The sequence below is a fragment of the Watersipora subatra genome, chromosome 10, assembly GCF_963576615.1.
Source record: "Watersipora subatra chromosome 10, tzWatSuba1.1, whole genome shotgun sequence".
In the NCBI taxonomy this organism is placed as follows: Eukaryota; Metazoa; Bryozoa; class Gymnolaemata; order Cheilostomatida; family Watersiporidae; genus Watersipora; species Watersipora subatra.
The window spans coordinates 44,334,364-44,352,218 of NC_088717.1; the positions used below are offsets into that span (position 1 = coordinate 44,334,364).

General features: G+C 37.1%; 1 protein-coding gene across 3 annotated transcripts in view; it reads left to right on the forward strand.

The window, feature by feature from the left end:
• Positions 1 to 17,855, forward strand: part of LOC137405714 (tyrosine-protein kinase TXK-like) — a 48,897-nt gene continuing 31,042 nt past the window's right edge. For 2 of the 3 annotated variants that reach the window (XM_068092070.1, XM_068092073.1), the window contains exons 1-4: positions 1 to 129; positions 3,906 to 4,152; positions 5,537 to 5,644; positions 13,493 to 13,604. In XM_068092070.1, coding sequence (XP_067948171.1) covers positions 4,000 to 4,152; positions 5,537 to 5,644; positions 13,493 to 13,604 — 373 coding nt within the window. In that variant the 5' untranslated portion in view covers positions 1 to 129; positions 3,906 to 3,999. The remainder of the gene's footprint in view (positions 130 to 3,905; positions 4,153 to 5,536; positions 5,645 to 13,492; positions 13,605 to 17,855) is intronic. The other variant, XM_068092072.1, reaches the window with a different exon arrangement.

The following is a 17,855-nucleotide window of genomic DNA, read 5'->3' on the forward strand; positions in this document are numbered from 1 at the left end:
CGTTCACAACTTATAACGTTTTTATCGTTTCGGAGTTAGTTAATTCTTCTCGAACGCCAGACCGACTACGCAAAATTGTCTCCTATTCTGGTGGTTTGGTATATGAAAGAGAACCAAACAGTTAGTAAAGTATGTTTATTCACTATTTTATGTTGCACTTTATACTAATCTTTGTAGTAAAAGTGAGTTTGGTATGACGCATATCCTCTTATTATTCAGCGGGTATTTTATCTTTAACGTTGTGCTCATTTTATGGTAGCTTTAGCTTTTTATTGCATTTTATTGTACATTAGCTATGGCAAGATAGCTTAACAGGTTTTAACAAAACTTAACTCTAAACGTTTTACTGTGTGCTAAAATAGGTAAATTACGTAGCCCTAATCGTGTATAAGAGGCCCAGGAACTACTTCCTGTAACCAGAGTTCTGTAACAACAATCTGAAAACAGGTTTGTAGTTTCTTACATAAAATCATTTTGTGTACTCTCTGACTAACCTATCAAATTATAAAGACATCCATGTGTCCTGCTTTTTTCACTGTTTCACTAGGACATCGTGCTGCAGTTATGTAGTAATAATATATATTTTGTAATTGATAGTTTACTTGCTCATACACGATCATAATTTTAAAAAGTCTTTTGCAATTTGTGTGTTTATATCGATAAAAAATATAAGCTGATTCTTGCCAAAAGGCTTTTTAGTTTTACTAATTTTAGTAGCTTAGTCATTTGCATTGCCAATCATTTTATGAGTGGAAGATCCTGTACTTCATTCTCAATCAAAGTTGTTTTTTCGTGATCTGGAGAGGAACCACACATTTCCATGATAATTTTATTTCGTTGGCCACATTTTCTTTTTGGTTACAATTTTGATACTTTTAAAATATTCTATGGAACATTGGACAGGTAACTGTTATCCTCTCAGGGAGAATAGTGTGTAAAAGTGAGTACTGTGTGAAACCACAGTGTATTTTTTATTTTTTGCTGTTGCAGTATGAACATGTGTTATCACATAGAACAACTTGGCTCTTAAACAAATTTTACGTTTGTCGATATAGTCAAAGTAAAACCTTGAGTAAATTGATAAATTAGTTATCATATAGTTTGTATACTAGTGTGAAGTTGAATAGTAAAATGAATGAGCGATGGGTTTGATATGATTTTATTGCATCAAGTTTTTTATAAATAACTTTTTTATTTTTTCCACTGTTAGTACGCTGCAAACGCTTTTTTTGCATTTGAAATTCATTTGTAGACCTCAATCTTAACTGAAAGGGCAAGTTTGTCTTGTTTGCCTGAATTTATCTCTGGCATCTATTCCTGATAAGATGACATCGATAGACAAGTCTCTTTGAAGTTAATAATTGCAAGAAAATTAATTGTATATAATTAATATATATAATATATTTAATATAATATTTAATATAATATTAAATATAATCTACAAGACAATTATATTTTATGCTAGAAAATTCATGTATGAATTAAAAGTAGTTTTACAAGTAGATGTTAGAAGGTGTAAACATTGTAGAAGTTGGAAAGGATATTAAAAATTTATAGAATAGTAACTCAAACTAGAAAGTAGCGTAAAACAACACTTATTAAGAAATTTTGTATAATACTAACCACTCATTTTTAAATCTATAATGCAGCATGAAATCTTTTGTGAAGAGGATATGCTTTGTAATGTTCATGAAATGTGATTGTTAGTGGGTATGAATGTATGTACTGTCTTCTTTGTGTAAATAGTTGCAATGCAAACTGCTCAGATAGCCTTATCATTTGCTGTCCTTGGCTCACTTAGTCATAGCTAGGGTGTTCAGCTATGCCCTTTATTTGATCAGCATCGTCTAAGTTTAGATGATGGCCAGTACTATAGATAGAAAGACAAGCCGTGTATAATCATATTCGAGCATACTTTTCCAACTGTTGGCTAAAAGCCTTTTATCCAGTTTTTGCAGGCTCAACAGCAGATATGTCATCAAATTTGACAAAGACCAGTTCAACATGTTGGTCCTTATCAAACCTAAATGTCAAAACTCAACTCATATGTTTTTAGGGTTGAAAAGTTCTTTGTAACAAGCATAAAATTGAAAGAATTGAAACTTGGGAACAGCCTCGGTTTTCTTTCGTTAGTCTTTCTTGATAGACGTAAAGTCATTGATGCAATCAGTCTGAGATGGATACGTACTGAATATTATTTGCTACAAAATAAAGTGTATAGTCAAAGCTGTAGTTTTTAAACAACCAAGTCTCTTTTCATCTGCAATTTTTCTTCTGGTACTTTCACGCCATTGAATTTACTAATCTTTACTATAATAGGACCCGTATCCGATATCTATCCGAAGCCATGCTGAGAGCTTTAGGAAAAAAGATCGCCTCACATAAGAATCAAACCCGGGGTATCAGATTTAAAAGCAAGTGCACTACCACAAGACCACTCAGTCTTTGCTGCTTCATTGGATAATCATGAACATACTGATTACTCATGACAATCTCTCGCAGTGCGCCACTGGCAAGCGTACTTGTGCATATAAACTGATGTCAGAGACAAAGCAAATTCACAAAATTTCCTAACTAAATTAAGTTTAAATCTTCTTAAAATCATTTAATTACAGTAATAGGGATTTTGAGATAGCGTATGTGTTTAGATATGTGGCCGTGATGATACAGACAGCCTTAAAGGTTGACTGTCAACAAAATTCACATTACAGTTATTTGGTATCAAAAGATTCAACATGTCTTACTCTGTTGTGTTGTAGATGCAAAATATGTGGAAATGTGATTACAAGCTCTTAAAAGCTAAAAAACGAACAGTTAATCGCAGCCACACGAGACCGCCGTAGTTTGGATTCGCTTTCCAAAATGGCTCAAATGTGACGTAGTTGTGGTAGATGGTTTCTGTTTACACTTTCCTGCAACCTTGTTCGTCGAAATATTTTCACAAATATACTTCACGCATTCGATAAAACCATGTCTATTGTTCTTACACGTCTGTTTTATCGTCATTGTAATGCTGTCACTTTTAGCAGCGATATCTTATAACTTACTGTAAAAATTCGTTTAATTTTTTAACCTTAGCTCGAAGGAGTACATATTATTGTCTCATAATCATGACGAGCCTGTCGGTCACCTGTGATAATCGAAAAGTGCTGCAGAAATTATTTGCGGAGTACTGGGTCACATGATCAGATTACGACTTGCCGATTAGACCAAACCGAAACAAAACTGTAAAGTAGCGAGCATCTATATTTGATACGAGGTCTTCGGTAAAACCCAAAGTGTTTGTCATAAACTAGTGCTACGATAGATTTTATATTGAGCTTTTTATTGGCCTTTCGATTCACTTGAGAACATCACGTGACAAGACAATAACCAAACTGTAATGATAACGTCAGAGAAATAAAGAGATTCCAATCTTTAAAGAGCTTGTAATCACATATCCACATATTTGGCACCTAAAACACAACAGAGTAAGACATGGTGAATATTTTGATACCAAATAACTGTAAAGTGAATTTTGTTGCAAGTCAACCTTTAAATCGTGAGTGCTAATGGGTAAACTTATTTCGAGACTATCACAAAAAGGTTACTCATTTACTTCTAAAAATACTTTACTGTGCTTTGACTTTATCATCACACTGAACTTGTGTTGAATAATTTGAGCTCACTACTGTTGTCTGCCTATAATCACTATCTATTTTAAAGAGACTATTGATGTCTTTATTAAGTAGGCCTAACAGATATAGGCCTAAGTGAAAATTCAATTGCAGGTTTTACAAACTTGCACTCGGTTTCATTGTATCTCTAATTTCTCTCAAGGGAACGCTAGCATTTACTGTATTCCCTCTGTCAGCGCCTGACTGGATGGTATAAAAGTTCTTGCAAAGTTTACGAATGTCTTTCAGTACAGCGCATTGGATGGTGTAGACATTGCGAGATACGCAGGCGAGGTGGTCTCAGCTGAATGACAGGGTGCTGGAGGGCCCTCCTTCAGCAAACATGAATGACGATAGAGATGGAGTACTTATTAAAAAAGAGTTTATGGTCAAGAGGTCTCAAATGAAGAACCAGATCTTCCAGTTCGACAACTTTCGGTCAAGATGGTTTCAGCTGTTCACCAAATGTCTTCGCTACTATGAAGGCAGTCTCGAGGTATGAAAGATAGGGATGTCAATATCAGTTAACGATGGAGAATAGGCGTTGGGATTAGATATAGATTTATGATAATGATAGCGGAGAGTTAAACTCAACTAAGGTTTAGTACTACAGTTCCCCCTGGATTACGGCTGTCTCCGTTTCACGGTTTTTTCATTTTACAAAGGCCTTTGGAAGACATGCTCGCGGTATGAAAGATAGAGAAGCCAATATAAGTTAACAATGGAGATTAGGCGTTAGGATTAGATATACATGTAGATGTATGATAATGACAACGGAAGGTCAAAGTAAGCCTGAACTAAGCTTTAGTACTAATCTGATTGTCAACACTGTCCAACACACTCTCCTTTGACTCTTACAGTCCCGGGGTTATGTAACGTCGCTATTGTATTAACTCAAGACCTTGCAAATTGGCAATGCTCACTGATAAGTATGCATAGCAGTCAAGTTTGTCTATATAAATATTTATAACTTGTACCACGGTATAGGCCTAACTAGTAAAACGTTAAGGAAAACAACTCCAGCTTCTTGTTTTTCCTTAATGTCGATGGTGAAAACAATAACAAGACATGTTATAGTGAAGCAGTGTAATGATTCACCCAACTCAATTTTTCCTTGATTGAATCATGTATCTAGAAAAAGGATGCAAAGATATAGCTATCAACATCTCAGTTCAGTTCTATAGTATCTCTGAAGTGGCAGAACTACTAATTAGATCCACTGGTCACCACTTATCGCATCTAACTATTTAGTGAAATTACTTATTTCCTTATTCCAGTACACAGAGAACTATTGCGGTTAGAAAAGGGATTTCCCTACACACTGCAGTTGTTTCTGTTTAGTAGACTACTAGCGTATTTCCCTCTTACCAACTTGCAGGGCCTATTCTGTACTACAACCTTACAGACTTAAGAGCCAGTTACAGAACTGTACTAAAGGTTTCTGTAGACTCATCTTTCTATAATGAGTGACATTATTCGTCAGGCACTTGCCACCCATGTCTTAATCGTTTTTTGTTGGAAACCTTGGCTAATTATGCAGATTTATTCGCTGGCATTCCGTGAAGCAATCCTACGTACCCGCTTGCATTGGATACTGCAGGTGTTGGACATCGCTCTCTGGAAAGGTCACTCTCACTCTGAGTATAGTGCTTTTTAGTCGCTCTGTTGAGCATTCCGGAAACGGAGACTATTTTTTCCATTAACTCCAAAAACTGGGTCTTTATGCGTAGTGAATCCTTGAAACATCCAGACGCGGGATCCTCTGTTATTTAGTCATTGGTTTCTTATTTTTATTGTTGGTTAACTTGATGTATAGTGGAGAGGAGATCTATTGAAAACGCTTTGGTGGGCTAATGCAATATGTTCACTTTTTTGTGTAGAAAGGAATTGGTAAAGAAAAGGGCACAAGAATCCCTCTCTGTCAGGTCAAGGTCGTTGAATCAGTGGATTTAACAGTCATTGACCAGAACCAAGGTTTTGGTTTCCAGGTGAGAAGTTTTATAAATTAGAACTCAGAAGTGTGACATAATAAGGTGGCCCTATCATTGGTCCGTCTGATGCACTCTAACCAATCTAATAGATAGTTGATGGCTGTTGTAGCTCATGATTAGTACGTATCATACATAGGAGTTATCTGAACATTTCCACTGGGTATCGTGTACAAACATACTACAATTATAGCTATTTAGTGTTTTAATTTTTTTTAAAAACTTTGTTCGATCTATTCTTCTATTTATGTGATGATGCCTTTGAATGCTTCCGACATTTCAACTGCAGCATACATAAAATTTTATATATGGGCATTTCAAGGAAAGCAGAAAAAATTCTGATGTTTTTATATCTGTAGAGCAGCCAAAAACATAAAAGTTTACAGTTGATAGGTTTTTAATATTTAAACATTCTGCTAGAAACTAAATAAAATTGTAAGTGATGTGAAACTATGCTGAACTGTGAACCTTTGCCATAAGAATATAAAAAGGATTGCTTTTGTTGATAGACATCACTGCATAATAAAGACAGATTTTTTAGCAAGTGTGAGAAAACCTAGTCACGATAGTTATAATTCCCCAACTATTTTTGTAGTTGAGTTTGTCTGTGTGATAAATATTAGGCTGTATTAAACAAAGGTTTAAAAATACTACACGGTAATATAGTGCATTGCTCACAGTTTTATAACTTTTTCTTTAGTCAAGTAGATGTTACATAACTATAATGAAAATAATTTACTTTTGCTTGTGCGCAAGTGTGGTAAATCGTTATAAATTGTTTCTCCGAGGAATTTACTCCTAGTTAAAATGAAGCTGTCTGTCTCTCTAGAAGTTTCACAACACGCATAGACTTTGTTGTTGTCACATAGAATCTAGCTGCTACCCTTGTTAGTGTCATATGACCTTTCTTCGATGTCGTTCCAACCTCTCCGTCACTCAAAACTACTGATAAACCTTGCAAGAGCAATTCATAATTGCATTGAGTTTCTCTCTAAGTTTCAATATATCCGACATACACCGTTAAATTATAAACAGATGTTCAGTTGAGGATGGTTAATCAGTAGGTAGTGAAAGTTCTAATGTCCGGTGGCACCAGGGTTGGAGGAAGTGTTACAAGCTTGAAGGTTTGCCAAAACTGCTTCCCAGCTATATTAAATGAATAATGTTTGAATTGTTTTGTGTATACGCACTCGAAACGTATTCATTTAGTTTGCTAACTATGCATCCGATGTTTTCTTTGTTTCTTCTTGAATATCATCGCTAATATTAATCAGATTTCTTTCAGCTGTCTTAGTTCTATGTACTATGACATTATTCTTGTCTACACGTGTACGTTGCTATGCAGCGATACTTTGTTACTAGGGCTATATTATTACTACTGTTATTATTGTTATTGTATCAGTCTGAAACTTGGAGACTGGCAATATTTAAAACTGTTGAGTTCGCATATGTATTAGTTTTCGTTAAATAAAAATGTTTAAATATTATTACAGATATGAAGTATAATTGTATGACCAACAGAATTACCCATACAATTATACTTACTAACGTGATAATAGAGTACAAGAAAGTGCTACATGTACTTGGCAGCATTCGAGTGTGTCATCAGTGAAATGGTAGCTGGCAGCATTCGAGTGTGTCATCAGTGAAATGGTAGCTGGCAGCACTCGAGTGTATCATTGGTGAAATGGCTGTTGGCAGTATTCCAGTATATTGTCAGTGTAAAGCAGATTTCTGGAATAGATAAACTGAATTTGGCAGGTTTTGCGATTTTTTGAGTTTTCTGACATTTTTATTTGAAAGCCAAACTTTTAAGGGTATTTTTCTTTTTGCTGTTGGAAGCAGCATATCACAAATATCAGATATTTCACATTTACACAAAATTTTCAAAATTATTCCCTATCTTCAGAGATTCAATTTTTAGGTTGTTTTATCCATATATTCTCTTGTATTATCCATGACATTCAGATGAGAAGTGAGATTGTAGTCTCTATATTGAAACTGATAGACCAGTCAAGGGCATTGAGTCTGAGTCTTAGCCTCTGATCCACAACATTAGAATACCAGTCCTGCTAGTAGGGATACATGTGTCAAAATACAAAGATATCACCATATAAATTGTAAGTTTTCAACACGTCGGGCGATAGTAAGACATTTTTTGCATCTGATTTGTCATAACGTTATGCTCACCAGCGTTTTTGGGATTCATGTTGACATGAGGTCAGAAAAAATGTTATTATGAAATCTCATTTATTCTGTTTTGATGAATATGTCAAAAGAAGGCTCACTTATCATATCTTCTGTAATTGCTCTCCTGCCTAAAAGATAGTCTATTTAAAGACTAGCCAAATGCATGAGTGATAGAATAATTACCTAATGAATTTGAGCAACTTGCCTTGAAAGTTAAATCTTCATTAAAATATTTACTAAAACAATATCTACATTTTGGGCCAGCTGAACAATCATCACGTCTAACGGTCAAGAGTGCTAGTTATTAACTTTAAAGGCCGGTTTACATATATTGCCGTATTTCGGTGTTGATGCCACAATACTTTGGTGATCGTCGATGATAACGATGTTCACACTATCACATACCCGTTCGCGTTTGCATCAGCAAATACTCAGTGACGTAGTGTTTACATTTATCTTTTTAAATTTTAGTAAAAAACCTTTTGGTTTTCGCTTCTTAAAATCAAGAACTAGTCCAGAATCAAACGGATATGAATAACTTACTCTATCAACGGCTGCGAATTACCATCGCCGAAACGGTTCATATTTGAAAGGCGGTCGTCGATGCTGGGCGAAACATCGGGAAAGTTTGACAGCTGCAAACTTTTTCGACATGTTCGTGATGCTTCGTCGATGCCATCAATTCACGGTTCACATAACCGACGATGAACACCGAAAGGGAAACGCTGACAAATGGTGACATAGTATGAACAGGCCTTAAGTAAGCGCTTTGCGCATGAGTGTCTTGACCAATGTAATGACTATTTGCCCAGTGAATTCTTTGTATTCTGTGTAGCTCAATGGTTAGGTTCCGCCACTTCTAGATGTGGAAGTCTTGAGATCAAATCCAGTGCCGTGCAGATTTTTCATTGTTAGATTAAATCACTATAACTGAACACAGGGTTTAACAAAAAAAACAAACGCTGAAATTTATCTACATAGATGGACATGTGCAAAACTTTCGCCGTTTTTATCTTAAAGTATCGATGTTTTTCTATCATTCATGATTGTTTTCGATATTTGAGGTGATCTGACTGCTATGGTGTTTCAGGATTAAAATCAACAAAACTTGATCACAGTTAAAGCACACAGATTCAAGCAAAAGTGCGGTTACGACGTCTATAGTTGCTCTTCATCAAAGAGACCGACTGAATAGAGATGCATAACTCTGCAACATAATGCGATAGCCGATAAAAACGATAGCCGATATCAATAATAAGAGAGATAGGCAACCGTGCAGCTAGTGATCTAATTTCGGCTCATATTTTCTTTTGAGCGTTTTAGCCGCGATCGATCTTTGTCAATTGTAATCTTGAAACATCCTGGCAGTCAGATCACTTCAAACATCAAAAATAATCTCAAATGATAGAAAAATACCGATACTTTTTGATACAATCTACTAAATTTCTGCGCAAGATCATCTTTAGGTATTGTCAAGTGTGTTGGTTGATTCTCTATGGATAATGTAGAATCTCTACATGCGTGTATTCATCGTTGCAGCTCTGTAGGAAATCATAGCCATGTTTGTAAAAGATCATTCTAGAACGACCTCATTTCGAGTTCATCTATTTTATCAGATGTATTTTTATAGCAGCTAAGAGTGTGTGTTTACTCTAAGTGAATGATTTAATGATAAGCTCTGATTGTTGTATTGCTGTAGCGACAAAAAGTAGAGGAAGTCATAGCATGTATTCTGTAACTTGTGTGTCGTATGTTTAGTATTTGGTCGTAGTGGCGCCTATGTTTTAGTATTTCTCAGACAACATCAGGTTTAAACAGCTTTTTGTATATGTATCATTAGAATAGGTCAGTTAAGGTTATATGAATCTCCTGTTGATGGTACGTGTAATCCGGTACCATCTGTACAGGGGTCAGACCGACGGTGACTTAACTGTCAACCCTGTACATATGGGCAAGGTGAACAGAGCACCCTTACTGAATCAAAAACAACATCTGCATGAGCTATACCAGTGATGCACCGTGACAGCGTCTAAAGGGAGCAAATAAATTAATTCACCTATCAACCAGCCGCAGCAGCAGGATAGAAGTTCTAGCATTTATCGACCTGTTCTTGTCCACCGGATGCTATTTCATTTCTGTCGAGAGAGTGTATCTGATCCGGCAAAACTCAAAAATCAAAATTTCAACGTTAACCCGTAGCTCTCTGGAATAGATGGCTATTGTCACAATCAATCCATAACTAAAGACAGTCTTAGCCACCTCGACTGACTGCAAAAAAGAGTCACTAAAATTGATTAATAGAATATCATTATTTTGAATTGCGCACAGTCAAGGCGCTATATTGAAACCACCTTGCAAAAAAACCTAAATCTGGGATTTTTTTGCTGAAATCCTAGGTTATGTGACCAAACAGGGCATTGGTAGGTTGTACAACGATTTTACTGGCTCTGCTCAAATATTATACATGACAGCATTGATAGCGATAAGTGATACAACAAATAATAAAGTTATCAATTTAGTAGTAAAAGCCAAGCATGATTCTTGAGCAGGTTATTACATACAAACTCCATGAGTGCGAGCAAATATCTTTAGCCATGATTTCGTTCTCCTTTTAAAAAGGATTTACAAAGCTTTCATTGTAAGAATCCTCTAAGGAAGTTTGATTGCATCAAAGATATTGCCACGTCATGTGAAGGCCATATTGAAATGGCAGCTCCTTAATCTCTGCTAGTTATTAACTCTAAGCAAGCGCTATTATAATAAGCCCGAATGTCTTAACCAATGTAATGACTATTTGCCCAATGAATCATTGTATTCTGTGTAGATCAATGGTTAGGTTCGCCACTTTGATCTGGAGGTCCAGAGATCAAATCCAGCGCCCTGCAGATTTCTTATGGCGAGATTTTAATCACTATAACTGGACACAGGGTTTAATCACTATAACTGGACACAGGGTTTAATCACTATAACTGGACACAGGGTTTAATCACTATAACTGGACACAGGGTTTAATCACTATAACTGGACACAGGGTTTAATCACTATAACTGGACACAGGGTTTAATCACTATAACTGGACACAGGGTTTAATCACTATAACTGGACACAGGGTTTAATCACTATAACTGGACACAGGGTTTAATCACTATAACTGGACACAGGGTTTAATCACTATAACTGGACACAGGGTTTAATCACTATAACTGGACACAGGGTTTAATCACTATAACTGGACACAGGGTTTAATCACTATAACTGGACACAGGGTTTAATCACTATAACTGGACACAGGGTTTAATCACTATAACTGGACACAGGGTTTAATCACTATAACTGGACACAGGGTTTAATCACTATAACTGGACACAGGGTTTAATCACTATAACTGGACACAGGGTTTAATCACTATAACTGGACACAGGGTTTAATCACTATAACTGGACACAGGGTTTAATCACTATAACTGGACACAGGGTTTAATCACTATAACTGGACACAGGGTTTAATCACTATAACTGGACACAGGGTTTAACAAAAAGACAAGCATTGAGATTTATATATATAGATGTAGATGCGCAAAGCGCGGTAAAAAGTCATTCTAGAATGACCTCATTTCGAGTTCATCTGTTTTATCAGATGTCTTTTTATAGCAGTTTATAGGAGTTTGTGTTTACTCTAAGTGAATGGCTTAATGATAAGCTCTGAATTGTTGTATTGCTGTAGCGACAAGGAGCAGAGGAAGTCATAGCATGTATTCTGTAACTTGTGCGTCATTATTTTTCAGTATTTCCCAGGCAGCATGAGGTTTTAACTGCTTTTTGTATTCATAATCATTCAAATAGGTCAGTTCAGGTTATATGAACCTGCTGCCAGTGTAATCCGGTACCATCTGTATATGGGTTGGACCGGCGATTACTTATCATTCACTGCCTCGGATTGGCTGCGGATAGGCTTACGCTTCAGGTTTATGAAATAAATAATCAACTAAGATTGTAAATGTGCTGCGGAGAAGCCCCAGAATAGTGACTCCATTACTTCTTTTTTTCATGAAATTGTGCAGTTGACCAGCGTCCTCTGACATCCTTTTTGTATAGAGGAGGATTACACAAATACATCTGTCTTGTGTTATGCTCGGCCAGCATTGTTGACATATAGGATGCAATATTTGTTGTTCGTGTAAACATTTGCCACTTAACATGCCCAGAGCTAAATCTTTCTACGGCTGAAAGGTTTTGAAGTTTCAAGTGTTGTGTGGATTCATTGTGTTTAGGTTAACGTTCGCTGACCACAGGTATCTAATGGAACTGCTTTTAAATCTTGCTGCCAATTATGTCATCATGAAGTATTGTTACTGTACACGCATCCCTGTCACAGACATACGGGTGCTAGCCTACGTATTAATTGGCGTTTACTTTTAATAACAGATTCAATAGTCCGTGGTATAGTCTATATATTGTCAACATATAATGCCGTCACGGGAATGGCGAAATACACATTGCACATTGCATAGGCAAATACACATTGCACATTGCATAGGCAAATACACATTGCACATTGCATAGGCAAATACACATTGCACATTGCATAGGCAAATACACATTGCACATTGCATAGGCAAATACACATTGCACATTGCATAGGCAAATACACATTGCACATTGCATAGGCAAATACACATTGCACATTGCATAGGCAAATACACATTGCACATTGCATAGGCAAATACACAGTGCACATTGCATAGGCAAATACACAGTGCACATTGCATAGGCAAATACACATTGCACATTGCATAGGCAAATACACAGTGCACATTGCATAGGCAAATACACATTGCACATTGCATAGGCAAATACACAGTGCACATTGCATAGGCAAATACACATTGCACATTGCATAGGCAAATAAACATTGCACATTGCATAGGCAAATACACATTGCATAGGCAAATACACATTGCATAGGCAAATACACATTGCACATAGCATAGGCAAATACACATTGCACATTGCATAGGCAAATACACAGTGCACATTGCATAGGCAAATACACAGTGCACATTGCATAGGTTTTTGTCGATGCTCGACAAACTATCAAAAACACCTGACAGCTGTACACTTTCCCGATGTATTCGCGTTGCCCCATCGATGATGCCATTGGTTACGGCGCGAATAGTCTACTAATAAACGTCGAGAGGACAACTCCGACATACGGCAATATAGTGATGAACTAGCCTTTAGGGCAAAGCTCACCCTCAACTTGATGAGATTAATGATGTCAAATTGAGTGTAATAAGTTAGCATTAGTTTTTTTCTGTTTAAAGGGTCAAAGGAGTGAGTTAGGAAGGATTTTAGAACGGATTAGGGAATTCACATGTATTTTATGCTTCGTATAATGTAAAATTCCTCAACGTAAATATTCTCACTAAGGATTATTTAAGTTGTAGGGACTTCTGCTGTAGCTGTCAGCTGTAAAAGCTGTACTGTGTACTCTGGCAATCGTGCCGTGGAAAAGAGTTCTGTCAATCTCGAAGTGTACTTAATGAAAGAATGCATCTAGTTTGGCATTCTGAATGTACGACCTTTTAAACTCAAATTCCATCATTTTGCCACCAGCTTTGGTTTACTGGCTGTTATGATCTCGCTCATTTTTTATTAGGTATGGTACGAGGAAGGGAACACCGGGTCAGGTGGTAAAAAGCACCAGAAACTCTATATAAGCGCAACGAATGAGGCCATGAGACAGGACTGGATCAGTGCCATTCGGGAAGGTGAGATCTATCGCTCTAGTTTTCTAGATACCGCTCTAGTTTTCTAGATACCGCTCTAGTTTTCTAGATACCGCTCTAGTTTTCTAGATACCGCTCTAATTTTCTAGATACCGCTCTAGTTTTCTAGGTACCGCTCTAGTTTTCTAGATACCGCTCTAGTTTTCTAGATACTGCTCTAGTTTTCTAGATACCGCTCTAGTTTTCTAGATACCGCTGTAGTTTTTTAGATACCACTCTAGTTTTCTAGATACCACTCTAGTTTTCTTGATACTGCTCTAGTTTTTTAGATACCGCTCTAGTTTTAACACTGTGACATTCCTTGGGGTTTGATCCTTGAAGATTGGGTATATAACAGTTGTGGCTATCATAAAGCAGTATCTATTACCGTACTAGCATATAGTCATAAAGGTAATGTGTAAGCCAAATTCTTAACTCAGGCATGACTGCTTTGGAGAGGATGTTTTCAGCTCACGGGCTAAATAACGGGTAAGCACACTTTATCCAGTTGTTAAGCATCTAGTTCAAAGCTGGCGTTTCAGTGGCGTGTATTTTGCTCTAATCATGAGGCATTTCTTGATAAACAATTTATAATTTCTTGACAACAGTGGCGCAGGCCATTCGCAAGCATGAAATGTTGTGGTTATAGCATTATGCTGTAACCATGTCTGATGTCATTGCATTCGTCACTAAAGAGATTTTCACGTTGTTATGATGTGATATAAGTCTGTTTGTCTCGTTGCCTATCAATATTAGAAATATTATATTAATATTTTCACTAATGCAACTGTTTGAAAATTTACAGTTAATTCATCTTCTGTTGTTTTTGTCACACTTGTTTAACTAAATAGTAGAACAAAACAGTGCATGCAAAGACTACCATTTGTAGCTGCACTAGTAATATATGAACAGCTAATTTTGTTTACTACACAGTGTTTACTTATATAAAATATTGTGTAGACAACAGTCAAATATGTAGTTGGCAGCATTTGTAGACAGTGGTGCAAAGGGATCTAACAGGGGAGACAAATCCAAATTGTTTTTGACACATATCCAGGTATGAAAAATCTTTTCAGATGTGAAGTTTGTAGAGTTCTCATGTCATGCCTGTAAGGCTAACAATTACAACTATAACTCCGTTTCATATGTTGTCATATTTATTAGCCGTCGACATGGATGACTCATGTAGCTATTACAGCGCGCAGCATGAGTGCAAATGGGATATAGCTTGTAGCAAGTGAAACAATCGAATATTTCCTACTCCATTCATTAAACGACGCTTTGTAATATGTGTTTTCCGGACAAAAAGTTTCCTTCGAGATTAAATTCACCGTGTTTTCATACAATTCTGGTGGCATTTTCGGTTTTTTTTGTTTGCCCAATGTTTTTTCTCAAATACTCGATTTTTTCACCTGAGTATAGAGCTCGATAGAAACAGCATTTTATAGGCCCCAGATATTGATGGGTTTTTAATTAGTGATAATTCGAAAACCCAATTAGAAAGAAAATTGAAAATTTGGTATCTAATCAAAATAAATGAACCTTAAAAGGGTATTTTGGAAAATCCTAAACTTTTCAAATATCCGCGCCGTGCTGCGTTCTGCATGTGTTTTATTGTTGATAGTGAGCAAAAGTTTGTTCAGCCTCTTTGACCGAGGATGACATCAGGTTGTACCTGGATTGCTTTTATTTATCCGGGATTGAAGCGCCACTCGATTGCCACTTGAATCTGCTCAGTGATACAATAAAGTTACCTCCCATGTAGTTTAGCGTAAGTCATGGCTGCGGGACTGATGTTTAGTATTGATGGTTATATGAGTGTATCAATATCCTGCAACACTTTGACAGTGTTGTCTTACTGGCCCACGTTCCGTGAGTGTTATGCTATGTACACCTTTGCTCAGTTACTAGAAAAAATGAGAACATCGCAGTAAATTATTTTGAAAATCACTGAAAAGGTCAACACAAAATAGTATGGTACTTTTGAGGTCCTTATACTTATTGTCAGAGCTCAGCCTAGTGCAAACAACAGGTTTGGGTTTAGTTCCCAAAAAAGGCCATTGTTGGTGACAGGTATGACATCCAACCTTAGATTGCTCTATGCAATTGGGTATGTCTCCAGTCGTCGAGGTTTCCTTCCTACTGAACTCAGACATGTCCAGTGAAGTTCATCGGGCCATTGTTGGTGCAATAATGTCTTGAAAGCATACGCAGCCTCAGCTTGTAGTAGGCAGACACACTCCATCTACGAGGGGTTGCTCACCCACTCAATTGGGGTACACCTAGTCCAGCGGTCGGCAACCTTTTCCACTCAAAGGGCCACTTGGACCCATTTTCTACAGGAAAGAACGCAGTGGGAGCCACAAACCCCCTTTCATATTTCAAATTAAAAAATAAACACCACATGTAACTTTTTTGTTTAGCTTTTAATGTTTTTATACAATGTTCACATCATAAAACGTAAAGTTGTGGCATGTATGATTTACCTGCTGAGAAAACAGAATTACACTTTTGCAAAGAACAATAAAATAATTTCAAGGGTTTTATTGGTGCATAACTTGTTATTAAGTGTACTACTTGTATTAGTGTTGTTGTTTGTCAGTAGTGTTGGTGACGATATTGCCGACCTAAGTGGCTGGCCAGCCTAAAGCCTGGTTCCCATATCGATTGCGAGACAAAACGCTGCGGCGCTAGGCTCGGCGGGATCTGTTCACATAAAAGCCACATCGTTAATAATATCGTAAACATAATTGCGTAATCAAATAAAATGTTCGCTCGCCATACCGTTCCTATAATGGTGACCTTTACCCGTACAGTGCATTTCGGGACGGTTTTGCCTGCGGCCGTTTGCGAAATTTGAACAGCGCTAAACTATTGCGATGCCGCCGGCAACTACCGGCGGTCCTCGGCCGCAACTACCTGGCGCATACGTTCCCATTTCATCACTAATAGCCTGCGGCGTATCGCCGGTGCTTTGCGACGTATATGGGAACCAGGCTTTACTAGATTTCTAATTGTTTAATTAACCCAGTTCGTTGACATAGTATCAGAAGGTATCTCGTAGCGGTCTGGCCTTCCGCGCGAATCCGTTAGTACGTTTTTTGGTACTTTTATGTTACAGTCACGTGACGATCATGTGATAAGGTACTAATAATACAACATAATGTAAATAATGACGCATAGCAAGCGACAATGTTTGATTTACCACCATACTTACAATTTTTAAAATTATGTTTCAAAATCTAGTGACAAAATTTCTATATTTTTATGAGTTACTTGGCATATGGTGATAAGAGGTGAAAATTCCAAAGTCAGAGGTGACGCAGCGAAGGCATGAAAAAGCCGCATGCGGCTCCAGAGCCACAGGTTGCCGACCCCTGACCTAGTCGGTATATTTCCGATCCGCCATATCATCTCCGCATCATCTCCGATATCATATATCCGCAGATCAGCCGATCCGCAAGTTAGCCGCATCATGGAAACAGCATAAATCCGCAAGTTAACTGAGTTTTGTGATTTGCAAAACATTATCGAATCCATCATGCTTGCGAATAATGCGCATTAAAATACCGTGCCAGCTAATCAATTTTAAACATTTTCAATACTTCCGTCATCTATTCTCGATCGAGTTTCATGCGTTTGTGTCGCTATCTCGTGCGCCGCTAGTTATTAACTTATAGCGTACAATTCCTTACCTTTTTTCAACAAGGTGCCGGAGTCGAACTGCATCATGCGAATACCCATATAAACACTCTCATGGTAACACAACTTGGGCACAACTCCACATCCCCATGATGTGCTTCATACTCGTCATGGAAACAGTTCATGTAGTAAAAGCATGGACCAAACAAATTGTGACAAACAATAGATGGAAAACATTACACAACTAAGTACTGAAAACTTAGGAACTTTTCTGATGAATTCTTTAATATAATAGAAGCTATATCCATCTGTCGAAAGCCATAATTAGAGATTAAGGATTAGAGAATAAAAGATTGCTTGGTATGGGATTTGAACTCATGACATTAAGCTTAATAGATTGACACTCTAAAACCTGCTTTCTAGTATTTTAGAATAATTGTGCACATATTTATTCTCTTTAACTTATCCGCACACCTGATTATCTCCCCCCCCCCCCCCCCCCCCCGCACACTAGACTGTCAGGCTACTAGTATATATAATAGAGATACTAATACAGTAGATGCTCATATAACGTGTACCTCTTATATAATAAATTCCAGATAATGTAAAGAA